The sequence below is a fragment of the Triturus cristatus genome, chromosome 1_2, assembly GCF_964204655.1.
Source record: "Triturus cristatus chromosome 1_2, aTriCri1.1, whole genome shotgun sequence".
NCBI classification, from domain to species: Eukaryota; Metazoa; Chordata; class Amphibia; order Caudata; family Salamandridae; genus Triturus; species Triturus cristatus.
The window spans coordinates 926,898,212-926,922,416 of record NC_140580.1 but is presented as its reverse complement, the minus strand read 5'-3'; the positions used below and the strand labels follow the sequence as shown (position 1 = coordinate 926,922,416).

Here is a 24,205-nt window from a genome sequence, read left to right as displayed (position 1 = left end):
TGCATAATGCTCCCCATCTTTCTTTGACATGGTCGATTTTGTGCTGCTTACTGTTTGCCTTGGGGAAAACTTACCGTGCAGGAGGGAGAAGCCGGGGGCATGTTTTGAAGGCCCTCCTCCAGTTTATTAATACTCTCTCTATCCCCCCGTCTGGTGGGGTTCTTTTCTTACTCCCTTTTCTCTGTTCTTCTATATTTCGGGTCTGGTTCCAGGGCGACAGGCACACTGCTGGGGGGGGGGGCCGTACTCATCTGCAGAGGTGCAGGGTGGGGGGTTGGGGAAGGGGATTCTTTACTCTTTACCCTTTTTTTCCATGGCCTCCTTTTTCTTCTCTGATTCTTCTTCGTTTTTCTTTTCTGGGATCAGCGTGGTACAACTCCTTTGTTGTGAATCACTGCTTTTTCATGTGTGCCACAATTTCCGGGGTGTTTTCTGGGCTTTAGGGCATGGGACTGCAGGCGCAACTGGTCATGATACTTCTCTACATCCTGCACTTCCTGTTTTAGCGCCATTGACTCGATAGATTGCCGTTTATTGTTTACGTTTGTTATTCTGCCTGCCATTTTTCGCTGCTGGGAAATTGTTTGGCACCTGATCCTTTCGTCTTTCCCTATTATAAAATGAAAGCCTTCTTAATCCTGGTGTCCTACTTGCGCCATTCACTGGCCGAGAATATATTAGCATGGAGATTCTGCTCCCCGAGGTTCTGCCTGTGTCAACATTGGATCTCTGTTGCTTTGACTGCTTAGCGGCCGGCCCCGGGGGGTTGTAGGCCCATACTTGTTATTGGTTGAAATGCTAATAAAGGTTTTTCAAAAAAAAAAAAAATAATTGGTTACATCCATGTCATGGACGTCTGTGAGAGAGGGTGTAGAAGATTGTAGCTTTAGGGAAAGGGATACCTCCTCAATTTTATGCCACTCTTTAGGAAGAGAAGAGGATGTATCTAGTTGAATTCTGATTTAGTCGCCCTTTAAAGGAGAATGGAACTAAGAAATGGTCTGACCAGGTGAGAAATTGTATTGGCAAAACCTTCATATTCAAATATTAGAAAAGATCAGATCAATCATAAACCAATCAACCAAGCACTCCCTCCACAGAGTAGTCTCCTTCCAATTCTCTAACCTAATTTGGCACCTCACCTGGAGTACAAAGCGCTACACAAAAGCAATTACAATACATAATATTGTATGTGATTAATACTAAGTCCCTTGACTCTAGAACAGTTCAGTTTTTTAAAATCGTTTTTTCTTTCAAATCCACAGGTATTTCTAAAACACTGCAGAAAAAGTCGTCTACGCTGCACTAGAAGTATGCTTACGGCTACACTCCACAAAGCCAGCCTTTCTGTTTTTTGGTGGAGGAATCTTTCTTTCGTCTTTCTTTGTTTATAGTAGACACCCTAGAAACTGTGCCCATCTGCTGGACTGTGACTTAGGACAGTCCACATTCACTCCTTGACCAGACCAAACTGATCAGAAATGGGACTCTGCGCTCTGGAATACTGTGATCTCAGATCTAAAGGTAGGGAGCTCCAGGACTTTGTCACTGGGTAGGCAAAAGATCAGCCGTCCTGCCAGGAACATTGTATATCAGCATGTGAATATCAGTGGAAAAGTTGTTGACTGAATAGAGATCCTACGCCTTGGAGGGCCGTAAAAAATATACACAACCTTTGAACAGAATACACTTCTGTATTAGAAGCTAGTATAAGGTCCATAAATTTCCAAAAATGGGAACATGTTGCTGCAAATGGAGTAAAAGGCACGCAGAGGCCTATTGTAATAGCTGCAATTGCTGAATGGTAAAACTAGCAAGGTTTGCACATTAGAATAGTTTAGGCAAGCCCCTACCACTCCTTGAAGAATGAGCTAATGAACCTTCGCAGGAAGAAACTTTTTCCTCTATTTAGATTTTATATGTGACTCTCCAAACCTGTTCCTTGAAAGAGAGTTCAATATTAAATGTGACCTCCAGGTTTTTCACTGCCCATGCTAGAAAAGGACAGTAGCCTACAGTATGTAGCCAGAAGACCCATAGAACCATAAACTTGGGTTCATCCAAATTCAACTTCAGACAGCGTTTGGGCATCCAATCTGCTACTGCCTTTTGCCCAGAGTGGAAAGTATTGCAGACCTTCCAACCAAAGAATACATATATGTATTGTCTGTATAACCGATGCACGAGAGATGGTAAGGTTTTTAAAAGCTGAGCAAGAGGAGCTACATGAAGGTTGTTTAAGCAGTTAATCTAAAGGTATGCATAAATACCAGTTGGCTATGCCCCATTAAAAAAACTGATCTAATCCATTCCAGCACCCACCCCCTTCTTCCTATCCTTCCGAGCCTCCCCACCAAAACATCAAGGCACACAGTGTCGAAGGCTACAGAGAAACCTGGATGGACACATGCACTAACTACACCCTAATCCAGAATCATCCTCCCCTCATTTTGGACACCTACATGCGTAATTTTGGTCGCATGAGAAGGACGGAATCCTGCACGCTTTAGGAGCAAAAGGGCATGAGCTATAATAACAAATTGGCAAAAAAGGGAGCAAAGAAATGGGAGATAGATCATACGAACTGTACACATTTTTTAGGGTTTTGTTTAGTAACAGAATAATGTTTGCTCTTTTCCGCTCTAATGGGAAAAAGCCATTCATGAGAGATGAATTGATCAGTTGACAAATAGGCAAGCCTACAAATGGTGCTACCAAATGGAAAAAGAGCTGATTGTGGATCACCAAGTGATCCTACATTTTACAGCATTGGTAAGTTTAAGAGTCATTTCTGAAGAAGCTTAACAGACTCTTTACACTATCAACATGCTTCCCTTTTAATTTTGTCCGTGTAATATAACCTTTGGTGGTATAGTGATATTATTGATTTTATCTATCAGGTGTTATGTATGGGAGAAGGATTGTACACTTTTTAAACCTCATGTAGTAAAATACCTGAGGCGAATTGGAAGATTTTATTGGTTTTGATTTTGTTATTAAGGCTTGTGGGAGGATTTCGGCACTCTTTTTCTTTAATATTCCTTGCAATTATTGTGTCACACTGATAAGTTTGTGTTTTTGGCTAGTCCTGAGTGGTGGCAACCATCTTGCATGATATTCAGCTGTCTAGTATTTTTCAGACTACTTAAAGCACCCTCTTGTGTGACCTCACGGTGGATGTACCAACAGAGCGCAAAAGGCAAGCGTGTCTGTGCCAATCTGCAACCCATGCCAGGTTTCCCCCCCCCCCATCAGTGGCAGGTCACTAACTAAAGACGCTGATCTTTTAGCATTATTTATTGCAGATCAGAAGTTACATATCTTTTCCTGACTGAAATGTGGATTGAAGATGCATCCTCATTTGACAGTCATATGGCTATTCTCCCGCCCTTCATACTTCTGAATGAGGATCATGTGGGTATGAATGGAGGAGGTCTAGCTATCTTCTATCATGAGTGGTTGATGGTTAGTGATTTTCCCTTGGGGAAACACTGCAAAAAGTCTGCCCTTTTCTATTTCCCCGTTGCTACTTTTATGTCTTGTGCATTCTTCTGTATGACCCGTGGTATCCTGATATATGTTGCCTTCAGTTTTGCAAACTGACTTTCTCCCATGGTCTTATGGCCCTCCAAATTAATTGAATTGGGTGACTTGAATATCTGTATGGATGCTTCATCTATGTCAACCTCACACAGCGTGCTCTCCTCGTGTTCTTCACTTGGTTGTAAGCAGATGATTGCCGAGTTGACCCACTCTCCCTGCCATAAATTAGAACAGATTTGTCTCTTACAATTCTATTTACAGTCTTCCATAACTGAGGGATACATGGACTGATCATGTTGCCTTACTATTTGATTTGAAGTATTACTGTATTCACTCTTGATCTCCCACTTCACCTGCCTTATCTGTGATTAAGAGGAAATAGTTGAAGCTAAGTGCTCGCAACCGTAGTGATGTGTTTGAGGCACCCTCCTATCTGATTCATAATGATGCCTAGACTAATGAGTAATGATTAACTATTGAATTTCTTCTGCCCTAGTCAGCTATCCTGGTACAAGTTATGAAATCACACTGGAAGATGCCACATGCACTGTGGCATACCCCAGCCCTTTGCTGCCCTTAAATGTTCCTGCAAACAACTTGAGAGAGGGTGGCAGAAAGACAACCTTTCTGAGGCTAAAGTTAAATATAAAGTAGCACTTAGATACAATAAGGTTTGCATTAGACGAGCTCACTCTGAGTTCTGTTCTACTTGCCTTCTCTCTTGTTATAATGTATCTTTAGAAATATTTAAGATAGTCAAGGAATTTAGCTTTCCAGCATTTCATCGTCGATGTGAATCTCTAGTCTGGAAAAAAGTAGTGTAATTGATCTATCATTTTCATCTAGATTGTCTGAGACTACTACATCTTTGTATGGATTAATCGAGTCCTGAAATATCACAAGCTCCTCATGGGATAATATTGGCCGATTTTACATAAAACCTCATTCTTTGCTCATAAGTGTCACAAAGATGTTTGTCTGGAACCTTATCTGATCCCAAAAGCTGCTAGCACCTTCTGGGTTCTCTGTGTATTATATTTTACTGTGCATTTTGCTTACCATTAAATAAAACTCACAATCTTCTCTGACTATACAGCACTGGCTGGACATTAAGTTTATTGAGTATTAGTTGCCTTGCAATGGAGTTTCTAAATTTCTTACCCATACATCCTTCTAGAGTAAACACCAACAGTTTGCATGATGGCTTGATTTCGCTACCCCAAGTTATCCAGTTGGAGTGTAGTATTATTGGGGTTCCTGGAACTTCAGGGTCATTATTAGTAATTTTCCTCATCTTTGTAAAAGTTATCTCTAATTTGCAAATTTGCTTTGCAGTTATGCCCTGCCTTTTGAGGTCACGGAGGTTTAGTTTTATAATCGCTGTGTTGTCTGCATAGTACCTCAGTTCTCTCTTCCAAAACATCCTACCACCCCTTGAAGGGGCTATAAAGGTAAATGTGTAATATAGTGTACAAATTAATAATGTAAATGGATAAACAATAAGTGTGCATTCCAAGACTACCCAAGTTAGTCTCCTGTTTCCCCTCTGTATAACACCCTGGGTTCCATAATGGCTCTCAGCAAGACTATATTGTCCTTGGCATTGCATCTCATGTTTAAGATAATCTTGCCACAGTATGTTCTCTGACAATGCTGTGCTGGTCCTTGCTCAAATGCCTGAAATTACATGAAATAAATACAAATATAAATATTGCAGCATTCAGTACAAACTGTTCTATGTAATAGTAATGGCACCAAACAAACTGTGACCTTAATAGGTTGGAACAAAAATAAGATGATGAAAATAACAAATGTGCAACTTTACTCAATGCATTTTACATAAATAATATTTTTTAAATAATATTTGTTTGACAGACAAAATATCAGTGCTTTATATTTTTAGGAAAGATTAGTAATTCCATATATCAGAATGTACTGCTAGTAACCTAGCTACTCCAAACCTAGTAATATAAAAACTGGATAAATGCTCCCTTAAAGAGCAGCAGCAGATATGCCAATTAAGCAATGCTGGATAACATAGTACTATTAGTACTCAGCTATCTACGGCAAGATTCATTGCCAGCACACTAACAATGGGGAATTTAAGAATTGCTGACCAACACAGTAATTTAGCCACCCGGCCCTCTGCCAGCACGTCCTTTGTTGGGTTTGGTTGTGACATTATGGTCAAACATCAAACCATCTCAATCACTAATTCTATGCCAAGCAAGTGCATTACAAGTCCTCTTCCAGCGGTACTGTTACCAGCAGTCACTATTCAGCCCACAAAAAGACAGTGCAAGAGGCTAAAAAAAAACACCACAATAAACAAATTGCTAAAACCTCCTCAAAGGTACAGACTGAATAAGTCTATTCTATATTTAGACTGCCTACTAAGTCCCAAGAGGTTTGAGTGAAGAAGGGGGCTTGCCTGGAGAAACAAATAACGTCAAAGAAGCTGTTGTTAACTCAGGAACTTCCAAACCATTACCACATGTTGCGACAGGCCTCACTCCTAAAGGTAGTCACCAACCGTTGGGCACAGCAACTCGTGAACTGAGCACAAGAGACGGTATTTGCCCTGTGTAGGAAAATAGGATCTGCTTTCATGGTTATCCCTACTTTTTGCTTGGAGCAGTGTGTTTTTGACCTTGTCTGCCTGGGATCCTGCTAATCAGGACCCCAGTTACTGTGCTTTCTCCCCTAAATTGACATGATAAGTACTTTTGTGTATTCACAATTGGCTACCGGTGTACCCTTGTAAGTCTCTAGAATATGGTACTGAGGTACCCAGGGCATATGTGCACCAGGGGTCTCAATTTGGCTGCAGCATGTATTGTGCCACACTTGGGAGTCCATTTAAACTGTGACTAGAGGCCTGCCATTGCAGCCTGTGTGAGGTGGTGCTTGCAGTCTCCTTATATCTGAGATCACTGCACTCAAAACCTAAGAGTCATGCCTATGGCAGGCTCTTCAGTCTTGTGGCCAGGGTGCATGGTTATACGTGTGAGGGTGTCCCTGCATGAGCAGGACAGCCCTACAAACCCTGGAGTAGATTTTCCAACCTTTGTATGTGCGGTCAGCCATTTTAATGCAGATAGTGGACATCAGTCATTACGAGATTTAATTATATAGCAGCTGCACCAAACCCGGTCATGTTTGGTATCAAACATATTGGAATTATACCCCTACGCCAATTCCAGTGTTGGAAGTATGATCCCATTTACTGGGGGCTCCCTTGGGGTACCCCCCTGTACTCCCGGTAACAGCCTTTTCAGGGTCTGCCAGCAAGCTAGTGCTTCTTCCGACCACAGAGACAATTCTGCCCTCCTACTGCTGAGCCAAGCCCGAGCAGGGGAAGGTAGAACAATAGCTTTCCTGTCACAGGGAGGTGTGACCACCTCCTAGACAGGACTTAATGTATTGGGTTTGGGTTTGGGTTGGGGCACTTGCCAGTGCCACCAGACTGCTTTGAAGGACACATTTGGTACACTCCTTGCATACTCCAGTTTGAGCCAGGTCACGGAGCCCATGGCTCCCACTCTGACACAAAAGTGGACAAAGAATGGACCTCTGAGTTGTTTCAACCCTTTCCTTAGGGTACTTAAGGGCTTACATGTGGGTGGTTCCTTAGATACTCAAGCCTGAAACTATGTCGCTCTTCGACCGTCTGGATGGTTAGACTTCGTTGGACTTAGACTGGAACGGAGACTGGACCAAGGAAGACCCCTGCTGCTCCTGGTCTTGCTGTTCTTCAAGTCTTCTTTGACGTCTGTGTCTGTGCTTCTGCCAGGTTCTTCAACAGACCTGTGGGCATCAAGGACACCTGAAGAAATCTTCTTTAGAGTGAAGGAGTCACTCCCCTGCATCTGCAGGCACCGCAATGAAGCTGACTGGTCTGCTGCTCTTGTTGTTCTACAGACTTCCTGGGGGTCAGCATCACAGGTGGCGGTTCTGAAACTCCCTCGAGGCCTGACCTGTCCTCTCTGCAATTTCGAGGCTAGTATCCTTTGTCTGAACCGTGGGATTGAACCTCTGTGCACCGTGATGACTTACGGTTGCCAAGGTTTGTTGACTCTGCACTCCAGAGATCTTCGGGCTATAAGAAGCTCCAGCCTCTCCAGCATCTCTTCCCTCCAAGATCAGCATCCTCACTGCATACTCTGCACCCTGGGCCTTCATCTTTGGTGAGCTGCTCTAGGTCCTCTTGCGACTCCTGTGTCTTCGGCCTGTGGGTCCTCCTAAGGGTCTTCCACTGCTTCAGTGGGCTCGCCTGCTTGCTCGGGGCCTGCTCAGACTCTCCTGCTGTTGATGGGTCCCTTGGACCTTGCTGGTCCCAACGTTGCTTCTTCTTCATCTTCCACGCCAGTGGCGGCTACCAAGGTTTGTTGGTATTCCCGCTGGACACCGACCACCTAGTCACCGACATCTAACGAGGGGCAGCTCGTGCACAGCTCCTGATCTTCCTCAACGTCGCCTGGTCCTCACAGCTGCAGCGACAAGATCAACGTCAACTCGGCTAAATCTCCCGACATCGATGGACATTGTGTCTTTGTGCCTCTTGGTCACTTCAGAGTGGCATAGACTGTCCTCTTTGCTTGCAGGTTCTTCACTTCCAGAACCCACCCCCACACACTGCCATGTAAGAGAGGTCTGTTGGCTGTAGTTGATTTCTACAAAATAAAAGATACCTTAAGTAACTGGTCATAGAATACTAAAGATAACTTATTTGTGTAACCAAACCTCTGCACTTCGATAGAAAACTTGGAGTTCCTAGCAGCTAACCACACATATTTCAAAAACACTAGTGCATAAACATCACTCCCCTGAGTTCAGAATAACCACAGCAAGCTTCATCCCATACGTGCTCTTGGATTATTAGCATAGTTCCTATTTGACCTCTACAGATATGAGAAAATAAGGAATTCCATTGAAATCTCAATATTCCCTTCTCTTACCCATGCATACACGGGCTAGAAATCTAATACCTTGTACACAGTGTTCGTGAAAATATATACAATTGCTCTTTAAACCCATCCTAGTTCTTCACAGGAGTATTTAATAAGATACAAAAAACCCAGTCTTGAGAATTCAAATAAAAGTGCAAGAAACAGTTCAAAGTTAATTGTTTCAACAATATACAACTTTTGGATACTTCTCTGTAATCCAGAACATCGAAGTACACTCCTTAGGAGGCAATAGGTCGTGGCGCTTGCATTAAGATATCCAAGTAGCAAGGTCCTGACTGCAGCAACATTGTAACACAATTGCCTAGCAGAGGTCGACATGAATCGCGAGGAAAGTTATACCTAAAGATCTAAGATGACAGCCATCTTTCTACACTCACAAGAGTTCATGGCCTGCTGGGTATATAGTTCACTGCCAGTGCACTGCTGCACAGCTCATTCACTAGGCTCGCACAACCTGAATCCAGTCAACACCAACATTTCACTATGACCATCAACCTTTCTTTCTCTGAAAGGCACGTAGTACAAGCGTCTTCAAAGTAAAGCTTTCCCGAGCACTAGCCTGACTAATTGGTAAGTATTACCTTCAGCCCCACTTTGTGAAAGTTAATTGGTGTCTCCTAATACCAGAGCATCTCCGCAATATCAACAAACTTGTGTTGGCAGGCAGCAGAATTGTCTTTACAAAGTCATGCATGTAATCTGCTTCTTCTAGTCTTTTCTCTGTTGTACTATGTAATTGATTCTTTACAGGAGCTATCCTCACACTCTAAGCTGACCGTAGACCATGATTGGGCTAAACTGAAAATGCCCTTCTCTTGTAGGATCTTACACAGGCCAGGCCACTGATGAAGTGGACATGAGCCGCAGCGCCGAGAAATCGCACAACATCCACCTCAGTTGCCAAATACTTTCTATAATAAAGGAGAAGAGTAGTCCTGAAATAAGCCTGTCCAACGAGCAGCTGGAGGTGAGTCAAGAGTCAGTCCGTGCAATCTCCTAGAACAAATACATATGATGTCTGCCTGTTCAAAATGACATTCTGGGGTCTGTATATCAACCCAGTAGCTGAACATGAGTCTAGGGTCAGGGTGTGTTATTTGAGCTAAAGGCCATTTTGGCATCGCATGGCAAACTGCTAGTTTTGGAAAACCTTGGTTAAGTCTGCATGACAGGTTGCTGGATGCTGGAGATCAGACTATTGTACCAGCTGCTGCAGTGAAGGGAAAGATTATAGGTTTGTTTTCTTTGGATTCTAGGACAAGAGTGTTGTGATTATTATGTAGAATATAAAGACTGTTGAGATAAGATGTATAGATAGGAGCGAGTAACAGCAGTGCTGAGAGGCACTACTAAAAAGGCGAAGTGGATTTAGAAACAAAAGTCTGTAGCCTCCTTCTGAACAAGAAAACATCCTCACCATTGTCACATTTTAAATTTCCCTTAACAAAGTGCCACTGCCGTCATGAACCTTGCTGCATTATCTGGCAGAGGGTTTGACCCATTACTTTCTACCTAACATTGCCACCTTACAGGGAACACAGGTTTTACTTTTGGCACTTTGAGTCAGCAGATGTTAGATTGGGGGTCACTCAGTCTGGCAGCTAAAGGTTGTCTGTGGTCAGCCTCTTAACCACTCTTAAAGTACATCATGAGCTAGCCTGCCCAACATATAGCTGAACATCCAGATTACGTTTGACTATCCTGTAGATAGTACTGATTCCCTCGTCACTTTTCTTCACAACACTTGGGAGTTGAAAGAGTGTACTCCATGTGACAAGCCAATGTGGTTTTCCCTTCACCTGCCTGAGAAAAAATCAGATCAGATAGATGTAAAACAAACATCTATAGTTATCTACTAAGATCGGTATGACCTAAGAATGTGTGTTCTGGAAATAGCTCTGGTACCTTTTTTGTTTTACACTTGTTCCCTGTTGATTGTGTCAAGTCACCTACACCCTTACCCTTCCCATCCTCCACTAGACCTAAGCCTTTCTTCCCCCCTTCCTTGCCATCTCATTGCAGAAGCTCATGCTTTTGCACTCGATTGGGTTTAGGTGACGTACTAGGTGTCTGCCAACAAACTGAAATCCTGTCAGCATGTTATCCAGGTCAAGGCTGGCAGGTTAAGTGCGAGATCCTGATTGACTTTTCTGTTTGGTGTTGTTTAGGTGCAGGACAAGAAACCCTGCACATTTGCACATCAATACTGCTTTGATGTACTCAACTCAACTCATCCACACCTTTCACTCACATAGGGTAAGTCAAAACATCCAAGAGCTTCTCCTGTTTCAGGAGTTGTAGCCCACACCACAACTGATGTTTTGGTGTGAGAAGGAAACCTATGATGAAGCATTTCACCTCAGGGTGAGTGAAGGTTTGCGTCCTCAAGAAAGCCCTTTCCACTGGATGTACCATTCAGAACATTGATTGTCAGCGAATCCTCTAATCTTTGATAATAATTATTAGACCCGGGTATATTTTTGTGTTTGTTAGTATTTGTTTCAGAGTTTGTACCCACTCTTCTTTAAATACTCCCCGGGCTTTTTGTGTGTTAATGCTCTTTGGTGAACCCCAGAGTTTATTTGAAACAGTATCTTTGCATCTTCATAAAAGCTGCACCACTCCTGTCAGTACTTAAACCTAGGGCTGGAATTGCGCTGCCCCTCGATATTCTGCATGCCTTCTGGTTCTGAGTTTCTCTGGTTCACACCAACACCATACTGGGCTAAGCCCAGAAGCTCTAATTTTGGAGCTGCACCTCCCTGCGATGCTACAACACTGGAACAAGGCCCAAGAGTTCAAACTGGGTGTGCCAGTTCGTTAACTTAGGTATGGCCACTGGAGCTGAATTAAGCCTTTTTTTTAGCCTAAGTGGAGAAACCGTTTACAGCATTCACTCCAAACCTTACACTGTAATGTAACCATTTTCTTTGGCTTAAGTCTTCAGTGGGTTGTCATCATAACTCTGTTTGTGTGTACGTATAAGACATTTGCACAGTACAAATTACTCAGTGGAGAGGATTAGAGAGGGAAGGATGTTCAGAGGAATTGAAGCTAAACTGGAATGCAGTGTTACGTGTGGCAAATAGAGTCATTGGGTCACTGGGGCCATAATAAGGGAATTGTGATAGGGAGGAATAAAGCAGGGTAGTGTAAGTGAAAATAGTGGTGAAGATCTTTTTACTAATGGTAAGAGGATACGTGTGTAGCAAGCGCTAAGATGTTTTTAACAATACAGCCTTGCATTCTTTTCTAAAGGAGGAGAGGTACCTGGCAGATTTCTATGTGAAGGATATACAAACCCTTGGTGTGTAGTAGCAAAATGCCTTGTGTCTGCATTTCTAACTCTTGCCTGCCCTTCCTGGCCTCCAATCTGGCTATGCTCTGGTGCAGGTCATGTGTATCTGCTCATAGGCTTTTATCGTGGATGCCAGTGGATTATGGACTGCTTTGTAGTTGATGTAGTTGGTCTTAAACGTAATACAAATGAGCAGAGACAACAAGTGAAGTTCTACAAACCTTGGAGTGATCGCCAAGTGTCAGAATACCTTTTATGGTCATTGTCATGATGTCTTCTGCGAGGAATAGCTTTACCCTGTGGATGAGGGACAACTGATATTAAATGTTTTAGTCTTATGTGCAATGTTTGCTTTGAAGTGTTGTGCGTTAGACCAGGTCGCACACCAAACCCCTAATGTGGCACATTTTCACACATGCATTCACTGGATTATGATATGCTAATGCCAGTGTGTCCAGCAGGCTACTGGGTTCTGACTGATTTCTCCTCATCTGGTGTAGAGGTTATTTTCCCTTGATCCTTCATTTCCTGCTTTAAGCTCATGAATATGTAGCTCATGAATGCGTAGCTGTAAATTCAAGAGCTATGGGCTCCATCAGAGTCGGTACTTTGGAATACAGAACGAAGGCCGTGAGAAAACCAACCTACGTATGGTCCTCACTGTTAATCACAAATTTACACTAATGGTATGCAGGTTTTCTGTAGGAACGTAAACACTTTGTCTCCTAATAAGTTGCATGCATCCAGAGATATTGTAAAAGGACACCTCTCCCTCAGCTATTTCTGGCATGCTTCATCATAGGTGTCCACTGCTCCTCTAGATACGTAAATACCACCTAGAGGTATACCCAAAATATTTCTCCTTTATTTAGTGGGTACCTCTGATTTGGTTAAAATATGTCAATACTGGTTGCCTGAAGAAATTAATGTTTCATGCATTCTTCCCAACGTACATACTGTGAGCGAGGCATCTGATTTACTTCTGGTCAGTCTGAGGTTGAGGATCTGAATCTGGGCAGATTGGCTTCTACTGGCAATTTATTTATGTACTAAAACAAAAAGTTTTGTAAAGGGCTGTGTGTAGCCTTTTGGCTAGTATATGGTGTTGAGTAAGTATGAACTGTGTCCAGACGAGGGATAGTGGCTGTGCTGATCTAGCGAGTCTAGTATTTCCTTCATCCAGCAATTTTCGCCTTCTGCCACAGATGTTTCAGGAGATCAAACAGTGATTTAGCCAGCACTGAATTGATCTTTGTACACCGGAAGGAAATATCCTTCTACCAGAGTTTAGGTACTAGCCTATATTCAAGGGCCTGGGGGTGGAGTGATAGAAGGGATCTCATTTATATCCGTGTTAAAATGATACCTTGTTGTCTTTCCCTCAGCTGTCCCAAGCAATGTTCCCTTTAATTTGTTTCCCTTTTTGTGAGGCAGTGTATGGTCTCTGTGCACTGCAGCCAAGGCTATGTGACCCAGGAACCCGACTGCCTGGTGGGTGCAGCGAAACATATGGCTTGTAGAGGATGGAGAGCACATGTGCAGTATAGAGAAGATGCCTGATGTGGACAACAATGTACATGGTAGAGATTGGATTTGGTGAGTGGAGATGGTTGATAAAAGGTTAGAAAGTGGAATTACATGGAATATAGGTAAGGGAGTAGCCAGAAAATTAAAATACCCCTACTTTGAACCAAAACTCCTATGACACCAAGCAAGTGAAGCAAGTCATCAGACCCTCCCCAGAAGGGCTTGCTATTCTCTTCCATCCAAGCATCTATCCTTTCATCTATTCATTCTTCCATCCACTCGCTGATAATCACCATTTCACCTGTACATTTTGTCTTCCATTCAGTCTTTCGTCCAGTATTCAGTCCTTCACCACTCCGTCTATCCATCTACCCATCCACATGCAAACCTATTCATCCATCTTCAAATCTATCCATCAAACATCTATCTTTTCACTTGTCTATCCCCCTTTCATCCATCGATCATTTTATTCATCCATTCAATCATCCATTCACCCTTTTACTCATCCATCCATCCCCCTTTCACTCATCAATCCACCCTTTCACTCATCTATCCACCCTTTGACCCATCTATCCTCTCATCCATCCACCCTTTCACTCATCTATTCATCCTTTCACTCACTCAACCATCCATCCTTTCACTCATTTATCCATCCATTCATCCTTTCAGTCATCCATCCGTCTACCTTTTAATCCAGCCAGCCATATACCCTCCCTTTCATTCATCCATACATCCACTCATCAAGCCTTTCACTTAGCCCATCCAGTCATCCATCCACCCAGTCCTTCCATTTACCCTTTCAGTCATCCATCCATCATTCATCCAGCCATCCAACCTTTCACTCATCTATCCATCCACCCTTTTACTCATCCATCCATTTTCCTTTACTCATCCATCCTTACTGCCATTCTTTCATTCATTCATCCATGCATCTATTCATCCACCTCTTCACTCACATCCATCCATCATCCATTTACCTTTTCACTTATCCATCCATCTTCCCTTTCACTCATCCATCGATCCACCCTTTCGTTCAGCCATCCGTCCCTTGACTCATCCACTCACCCTTTGACCCATTCATCCACTCATCCATTTACACTTAGTCATTCATTCTTTCACTCACACATCCATCCACCCTTTTCACTTATCCATCCGTCCACTCTTTCATCCAGTCATCCATATATTCTCCCTTTCACTTATCCATCCATTCTTTCACTCATCCATGCATCCACCAATGCACTCTTTCACTCAGTCCATTCATACATCTTCTCATTGATCCATCCATTTATCTTTTGACTCAGAAGCATCCTTTCACTCACTCATCCATCCTTTCTCCCATCATCCATCATTTCACTCATTCATCCATGCATCCACCTTGTTTCTCACTCATCCTCCCTTTCACCTTACCATCTATCTATCCTCCCGTTCACTCATCCATCCAGCCTTTCGTTGAACCCGAGTGTAGAGCTGTAGAAAAGGGTGAAAAGCGTATTTATGGCTGGAGTGTTGTATGCAGAATGAAAAGAGAATGATTATTTATCCGAGAGAATGTTAACACGCTAAAAATGCTCAAAACCGAGAGAGGTATCCTCACCCGTACTTTAAGTGAAAACCTGTTCAATCTCTCACCTTGCGGGAGGGCCATTGCTTCATTTCTTTTGTTAAAAGGGCGCGGCTGTGGGACAGATTGTGTGCCTTTCATAACGGGCGCTGCGATTTACATGATTACTTTCACAAAGGCAAACAACCTGCCCTGCAGCTGTGCCTTTTTAACAAAAGAAATGCAGCTAATGCAGGAGGTACTTGCTGCTGAATTTACCTGCCGCTGTGCGCGCTTCACATACCCCACTGCCTGTTCTATGCGAGATAGGTGCGCGGGCACGCGCACCTTACAGGGAACAGTGATCCCAAGGTGTTGATGAATATCTGGTGGTGGGAGTGGCATGGAGGATCATGCCTTTGGCTGTAGACCTACATGTTGGCAGTTTCCTTTGCTGGGTCAAATAGAAGTGCAAGCACCTTGGGTCCATTGCTGTCCTACTTGTCTGTCAACATCTTTCTGGCTAGCTCATGCTAGTTTTTGACGGGTGGCCTGGATATGTAATGGCTAGGATTTGAGAAGGTTGCTGGGTTGATGCAAGCGTGCAAGAGTGTAGCCGGAAGTAGCCCCTCTAGTATAGTCCCTACAACTGGCTATTTTTTCCAGGAGCTGAAGTGTGGTAATACTACCTCAGCTGAGTAATATGTTCCAGGAATTGGATTTTTCATTAAAGGCTTTATGTGACCTGTTCATCGGTTCTTTGTGGAAGCAGGTGACACCCATTCAAATGCTGAGATCTTCTATGATGCTGGGTGGTCAAGAAAGAGAGCGTGATCTCAGATTGATCTGCCACATTTGTTATAAGGTTTGATGCCCATCAAGATGTCTGCTGGTTCCCTCATAGAATTTCTGTTATTGTTTTCCCCCTGCAAGCTCTTGAGGTCATCACCTTGAGAAACTGCAAGTAATTGTATGGTAATTGGAATTACGTGCTGTCTTTGATCATGAATTGTATCTCTTCTTTACTTTTAGGTGTAGCAGTTTTAGGACTGAGGTGCAGTCAATTTTAAAGAGAGCAACATATGGTCCATCCTTCACTTTTATCTAAACATGCTTAGGATGAGGTGTCCTTCCTTCAATGTGGTTCAGGTTTGAAGGTCTACTATATCCATGCACCATTGCTCAGAGTTTGGCAGTCTTTCCTTGTGACATTTAGCCAGCCCATGAAGTCAACTCCAGCAACCCTTATTGAGAGACTTCAAAGATTCACTGCCTTTGGCTAGCTTTGCACTATACAAATACCTCATACATGCATACATACCTACAGGCATACATACAGATGTTTAGTATGCCTTCACTCAGACTTGTTTGCCTAAGAGCTTGATGCCTTCTTGGCCATTCTGGTGCATTCAAACTGTGTGATGTCCACTTCGTGGACAGAACTTCTTGCTATGTCATTACCAAACATTTACAATGCAAATAGACGGATGGAAAACATTGCCTTCCCCAATGCCTCATTGTTGCAATCAAGGATGATATCGAGGTGGTAGATCCAAGTTGATGTTTATTAGTTGATTACAGGATGGTAGTTACATAGTAGATGAGTTAGATCAGGTAGATATATGGTCCCACCAGGAACTGCATCTCTGCTGCTCAGCCCACTCTCTCCAACTGTCATACCTCCCAGTCAGCCAGGCACACCAACATTCCATACAATCATCATGCATTCCATCATTCCATTCACATACCCATGCATACTGGCTAAGCAGCAAGAAATGTAGATACAACACTCATCCCGACCGATCAGAAGCAATACCCCTCTCTCAACGAAGGATCTAACTTCCCTACTACATTCTTACGAGCCCCCGACCCCACCCCTTAATTTTGATCACGCTAATAACACACAGAAATCGTCCCCAATTCAACCCATCCCTCCCAATGCATCTAGAGTTACAAGACATATTCCCAGAGGTATTGTGCATAGTAATCTCAAGAGAGTACTCATCTTAGACGACCCCAACACCACCCCTACCAAGCCCGGCTAAAATGTATCCTACTAAACTGTAGGTCGGCCACACGCCATGCCGCAGATATAGCTGACCTCATACTAATCAATGAACCTGACCTCATAATTTTAACAGAAACTTGCCTTGATGATTCATCCACACCTATCCTAGACATTCTTTTTCCCCCAAACTATCACATCACAAGACTTGATAGAAGTGATAGGCTAGGCGGGGGCATTGCCTGTATACATCGAAACTACCTCGCTGTGACCTGCTCCAACTCACCTGTTCTCTCGTCCTGCGAATACCTATGCTTAGACATCGCTAACCATAACAAGCCAATATGCTCACTACATGCATTTTACCATCCACCAGGTAATAACCTGACCTTCATTGAACACATAATGGATATCTTAGCTACTAATGACGGTCAACAGAACACTCAGATTTTCCTGGGGGACCTCAACCCCCACTGGAATGACCTTGATGACCCAGAGGTCAATAGCCTCAAAGCCTATCCGACCTTAATCTGTCCCAAATCCGTAATAGCCCCTCCCATGAAAAAGGCTCAACCCTGGATCTAGTAATTTCCAAAACGGACTCCGCTCAGTTGGAATCGATCCTCCCCTGTGACTGGTCTGACCATCAAATCATCAATTTCCATATCAATGAAGCTATTAAACTACTCTCTGTCCAACCCACGAGAACGAAAATCTGGAAGAGAAATCTAAATAACGTAAATCCTGTCTCACTCGCAACCGCTAGTCCGACCCTCTTGTCCCCACCTAATGGATTAAAGGATGTTCATGATCTGACTAATCACTACTTCCACGCTATGAGCTTGGCTTTAGACAATCTAGCTCCCCTACAATTGAAAAGAGTCACCTCTAAAGTATCAAACCCCTGGCATGATGGTAGGCTAAATGAAGACAAAAGATCACTTGGAACAATTGAACGACAATGGAGCTGCACCATCCTCCGATCACCTCAAACTACTAAGAAGCACGAGAAACTCCTATTACAGAAAGATTAGACGATCTAAAGCTGACTTCATTAGCAAACAATTAGACCAGGCCAAGAATCGTCCCAAAACATTATTCGAAATAATTAAATCCCAATTGCGAGGAATTTGCCTCCTTTTTCACAACCAAGACCAATAGCATAAAGATTGAGCTTCTTAACGATCCATTATCCCATACTGACTCACACTTGATCACCTCAATGACCTCGCTGACGACCTTGCTTACTTATCCCGCAACGCATAACCTCAAAAACAATGCCTCCTGGGTCGCCTTCAACCTCTACAGCGAAGAAAATATCCTAAAAACACTTACGACTCTGAATGCCTCCAATCACTTTATTGACCCTCTCCCAGCAACCCACTATAAAGACTTAATTCCAATGTTAGTGCCTCTATGGACTAGGATCATAAACACTTCTCTTCTTCAAGGAACCATCCCAGATATTCTCAAAGCTGGACAGGTTTCTCCCATCCGGAAGAAACCATTGGCGGACCCGTCTGACCTGAATAACTATTGCCCTATATCCAACATCCCTAACCTGGCCAAACTATTAGAAAAATGTGTTCATAAGCAGCTTAGCAACCACATAGACCACTTCAACCTGCTCGATCAATTCAGTCTGGTTTTCGGACCGGACACAGTACCGAATCAGCCAAGACCCACATTACAGATGACGCATTACAAATATTGGACGAAAACAAAGCCTGTTTGCTAATCCTGCTCGACCTATCCTCAGCCTTTGATACCGTCAAACACGAAAACCTACTAGATCTCCTGAAACATAGAATGGGACTATCTGGAACAGTTCTAAATTGGTTCACTTCCTTCCTCCAAAACAGAACACAAAGAGCCGAGATCAATTAATATTTATCCAAGCCAACCCCTGTCACTTTAGGAGTACCCCAGAGTTCTTCCCTCTCTCCGACACTCTTCAGTTTGTTTATGGAACCACTCACTGAGCTTCTCAACTCTTCAAATGTCCAATATCACATGTACGCAGACGACACACAACTGTACATTGAGGTCCACTCACTTGAAGACATCAAGTCCCTTAACTCGACGCTACAGAAAACACAGACCTGGCTCGCCAAAAACCACTTAAAACTAAACACCCTCAAAACAAAATTCCTCCTAATCGCCCCCCCCCTCCCACCACCCCCGCCAAACTACCATCATCCATGAGTGGATGAAGCACCTAACTCCACTCGACGGCCAACCTCGAATTATAGACTCTGAAATCACTAGGAATAACTTTGGATAATAAACTTAATATGCAGAATCACATCAGCGTAGCAACAAAAGGAGCAAATTTCCAGATGAATACCCTGAGAAGATTGAAACCCTTCATACCCACAAATGACTTTAAACAGGCAGTTTAGACTCTTGTAATTCACAGATTGGACTATGGGAGTGTCGCTCTCTGTGGCCTTCCCAGATCTACGACAGCCCCCCTTAAAGCTTCAATCAACTCAGCTGCTAGACTCATCACAGGCTCCGAAAGAAATTGTCACATCTCCCCTGACCTTCTTGCCCTCAACTGGCTACCTCTCGAAGCCAGAATCCAGTTGAAAATTGCCTGCATGACACACAAGGCACTGCACCACAAACCCCAAGATATCTAGCAGAGAAATTGGTACCATCGGGTGGTATCAGAACCACTAGGAGTTCTGATAACCTTCAACTGAAACCACAACGATTTTCCAAGAAGAAAACATACAACCGTACCTTCTCAAGAATGGCCCCCAGGATATGGAACGCCTTGCTTCCAGGCACGAGACTGAACCCCTCCACGACATTTTTCAAAAAAGAAGTGAAAGCGATTCTTTTGGCCAAATTCACTTGAACTATTTTTACATTCATGTATATATGTGCTTAACTATATTAGCTACCATTTCTGTATTTATCTAACTCACAGTATTTTTATGCTTATGTCTACCACCTATATATGCCCTGTAAAGTGCTCTGATACCTGCAAGGGTCTTGTTTGCGCTATGCAAAACATTCAAACTAAATACTTGGATGTCCCTACATATATTTGTGCATTATTACAAATGCAGACTGGTGTGGCGAGTCTTATAATGCTAGTAATCCTATGGTGCTAACACTCAAATGTTGGATGGCAGCTGTCTCATGGTTGTTATTGGTTGCTATAGCACCCAACCTGATACTCAATGGACCTTACTCAAAGGTTAAAGTCTATAACAAAGGAGGAGGTTAAAGAGGCTAATGCTGTGAGTACTCCTCATAAATCTTTATTACCCTTAGTTAGTGTTTTCCTTGTGAAAGTCCTATACTCTCGGCCTTCTTCCACCCATTAATGTTACTGATTAGTATTAACAGGAGTTGTTAAGATGAGAAAGGTGCTTGATAGGAGAGTATGTGGAAGGAGCCTTAGGTTTAAAAAAGGAACATATGTAATGTGTTCTGGTAGATGAGGTACATGGAGGGAAATTTGTGTTGGTTGTCTCATGGGAGTAGACTCCCAATTGCCTCAAAAAGGAATAAGTGAACTCTGAGTAATTAGGATCACCCATAAGTAATAGGGGGAGCCTTTAGTGACCTTGCGTTGCTGTATATGAGTCTCTTGTCATCCTGTGCAACCTGCCGCTTAAGGAGCATCCAGGTTCAGCCTGTCCAACCTTTTGTTGCGTACTATTCTGAATTCATGTTGCCATACCAGCTGCTGAAGGCAAGTCGGGGTCACCATGTACGATTAGCAGCCTTCGCCCAGTTTCCTTACTCATGGCCAAAGGGTCACTCACCCAAAATGTTGCTAATGGAGAATCTAGGTTTATCCAGCCTGCGCTGCTACTGGAATAGAGTCAGGGATTTTGCCTGCTTCACCTACAGCGGGTGGTCAATCTGTGTGAACCTTTACTGGAAATCAGTGAAGTGTAAGGCATCCTGTGTGAGCAGCCTGTCTAACCTACAGCTAGAGATTACTCTTGGGTCAGCGTGATTAGCTGGTGCTAGAGATCCACCAGCTTGACTTGCAGCGAGTGAATGAATGCATGGGAGAGAGAGAGAGAGAGAGAGAGAGAGAGAGAGAGAGAGAGAGAGAGAGAGAGAGAGAGAGAGAGACTTAAAGAGGCAAGTTTTAAAATCATTCTAATTTTATGAGAATGGGGGGGCGAGGGATTTTGAATATATAGGAAGGGGAGGTTTGAGGCTGGTGTTCTACAAGGCTTGTTCTTCTCGAATGCACAGCATTCTTCTTTCCATTAGTCTAGACCAAGAGTAACATGTATGTCCAGTATGGGGGGTGGGGCAGATTTTCAGGGTATTTTAATAAATAAATATACATAGAAATTAATGTAAATGAAAACTATGTTCATAGTCTCTGGTTATTCTGAAAATCTGATATCGATCTGGACTTCTTTGGGTGCCCCTTGGAGCAGTGCGTGGTTAGGAGCTCGCTTTGTAATGCTCTTTGCTTTTTCTTCAGGCTGTTTGCAAGGAAGACACTGACAGCCTGGCTCTGGAGTTGGTCTGGGACAAGCCCAAGGTGAGGACTCTGCAGAAGACCTGCCAAGAAGAATTGTCTCGGCGCCTAGAGCAGGTGCAGACCCTTTGTTCTCTAAGCAGTCTATCAAAGAGCAGAAAACCACAGCCGGAAGCACATAGGCCACGAGCAAAGCGCAGGAAGTGATGCATAACGAGGGCGGCAAGAATGCACAGACAAAGCAATGGACTTTGAACCAACATCACCTTTTCTGAGCCTTAGGTAACATGAGGGTCTCCTGAGTGCAGTGTTGTCCACCCTTGGGAGCAATACCCTCTACAACCCCATCTCTTTGGAACTGTAGTTGTGATGTTAAGATATCACTATGTCAAGGTGTTCTTTGGAAAAAAATAGACTCGTAAATATTTGTTGCTTACTTACAGGATCTTCTAATGTCATCTACTCTGAATGTAATCTGCCCAAGAGACATTTGAGTTCATGCACCAGTGTGTTAAAAAAAAATAGTTTTTGGGGGGGGGGGGGGGGGGAGAGGGTGAGGTTTAACCGAAGAACATCTGGTACAACCTCAATGTTGAGTTGTTTTGAGGCTCATTAAAAACAGAAAGCCCTGCATGGAGACTTGAGGAAAGTAATATCCTGCAGCCTACACCCCAGACAACCACATGGAGGATGTAATTGTACAGTATTTAATAAGGTGGTGCAGCATATACACATTTACCAATTTAAAACCCGATGACAAAAGACCAACAGATTCCACAAACAGCAAATACATGTCTAGGCCCAAAATATGCCATATCTATAGAGAGGTCCATAAGGTTCCAACTACTAAAGTCCTGTTTGTTGCCATAACACATTAGGGGTATTTTTCCAACCAGTTTTTGGGTTGTTTTATTTCAGGACACCACAGGGTAGCTCAGTGTTCGTGCACCGGTAACAGTAAAACATAGCAGCCAACAATTCCATAATGGCCAGCTCTAGGAGTTTTTCCTCGCTGCACCAATAGCTGTGTTGAAAATCAGTCTGAGCTTCTGATGTGCATTTGACCTGCTTGTGCATGGTATACCCCACCAGTCTTTATTGTTATGCTGACCCTAGAGGTGCGCATAATTCTGACATGGTTGACCTAGGGTCCAGATTATCATTACTCTAGTTCTCAATTAGGTCGATTTAACAATAGATTACTTCTCTACCATAGACACATGTTGATGGTCCCCCCAAGTTATTTGAATCAAAGTGAGAATTTATTTCCCTCTTATGGAATTCTCCACGATCTGCATACTATCACGAGATTTTCCAGTTTGTGCTGTGGCCGAGTTGATTCCCTTTTTGCTGCTTACAAAGGCACATTTTATGTTGTGGGAAAGTGCAGTTTGCCTATTCCATGCAGGCTAGTATGGGGCTGTCAATGTAAGTAGAAGTGCAAGAGATATGCATGTTAATAAAAAGCAGAGCACTGTCGTCACTATCCACTTTGAACTTTAGAAGTGCATCATCTCTGGTGTTCAGATGACTGTTGTTTTTAAGTGTGCAGGACGAAGACATACCATGGCACCGATGGATTACATGAGCATGTGTTTTGTGCATGTTCTTCAAGTTCTGCATAACTACCCATCGTGTTCAGAGACTCCTTGTTAGACAAACAAAATAATTACATGAACAATTAACGTTTGCCCTCGAGCACTGGTGCATTATCAGTAACCAAATGATATGATATTCCTCATCTTGTAAAGCAGTCTTTATTAATGCTCATGCCTTCTTGGTCATATCCACAAATAGCCCTTTAAATGCCCGCCAAGCATTGTACCTTCATTGCCAACACACTTTCTTTGCCAAGTTCCTATTGATTGATCACAAACACTTCAACTTTTCTCTCCCTAATAGAGTTTTTTTGCCCCACATGCTTGCATTCTTTACATCCCGGCTTGTATGGGAGATAATAAACCATTATTCTAATGTCTTGTCCGTGTTTTCTGTTTTTGACTGATCCACAGTTCTTTTCCTGCATTTGTAATCTGTACAACAACATCCCTCATACCAGAGAGGCCAATAAACACACCTTTGAAGCTCCTGTATGCAGCACCTGCTGTTCACGCTCTGTATGCTCTCTCCCTGTCATTTGTCGAAGGGCCTTGCTTTTGAAGTCTTTTAATACGACCCAAAGAGCAAATTAATATATGCTGTCTATATCTGGATACCGTGCTTAGGTTAATTTATTTAACTTGTTGTATTAGGGATTATATTCAATTGTTGTCACATTTCCACTGCTTGAGCGCAGTTTGAAACGTGATGTGTAAAGCCAGTGTTTATCTATTTTCTTCATTTAATGATTATTTTTTTTATCTCTAATGTTAATTCTCCAATTTAAAGTTCCATCAGCAATTTGTGGCATTTTATTGTGACATAGTAGCTTGTTCTGCTGGTCTTTTTTTATTGCAGAAAAGACTGTGAATATTTTCATTTATTCTTTCAATTTCATGCCAACAAATAATGGAACGAAATATGTTAAACATCACTCACTATATTTATTTAAGTTTTGTGTCTATAGAAAACAAGCCAACTGAAACATCTATGGTATTTCTAGTTTCAACAATGTAGAGGAAATTACCAAAACGCACACAGTTTTCAAGGCATTTAAAAGTCTGTCTTCTGTACCATCGTTTACACTGCAGACTCTGGCTACCCCCAGTCAAGGGTCTTCTGAGTATCAAAAGAAAATAATAAATGAAGCCAGACCATTTTTCGCACCTCCTGACAACGCCAGGTCTTCTTGGCGACGGTTCAATAGTTTTCTTGTCCTCAAGGTAAGAGTTTTTGCTCCCTCTAGCAGTGTCTGGCT

At 42.9% G+C, this 24,205-nt stretch overlaps 1 protein-coding gene across 1 annotated transcript in view; it reads left to right on the top strand.

Moving 5' to 3' along the window:
* Positions 1-23,322, top strand: part of DFFA (DNA fragmentation factor subunit alpha) — a 56,927-nt gene extending 33,605 nt beyond the window's left edge. Inside the window, exons 5-6 of the mRNA XM_085609843.1 lie at positions 9,335-9,480; positions 21,352-23,322. Coding sequence (XP_085465969.1) covers positions 9,335-9,480; positions 21,352-21,555 — 350 coding nt within the window. The 3' untranslated portion in view covers positions 21,556-23,322. The remainder of the gene's footprint in view (positions 1-9,334; positions 9,481-21,351) is intronic.
* Positions 23,323-24,205: the final 883 nt, after the last annotated feature.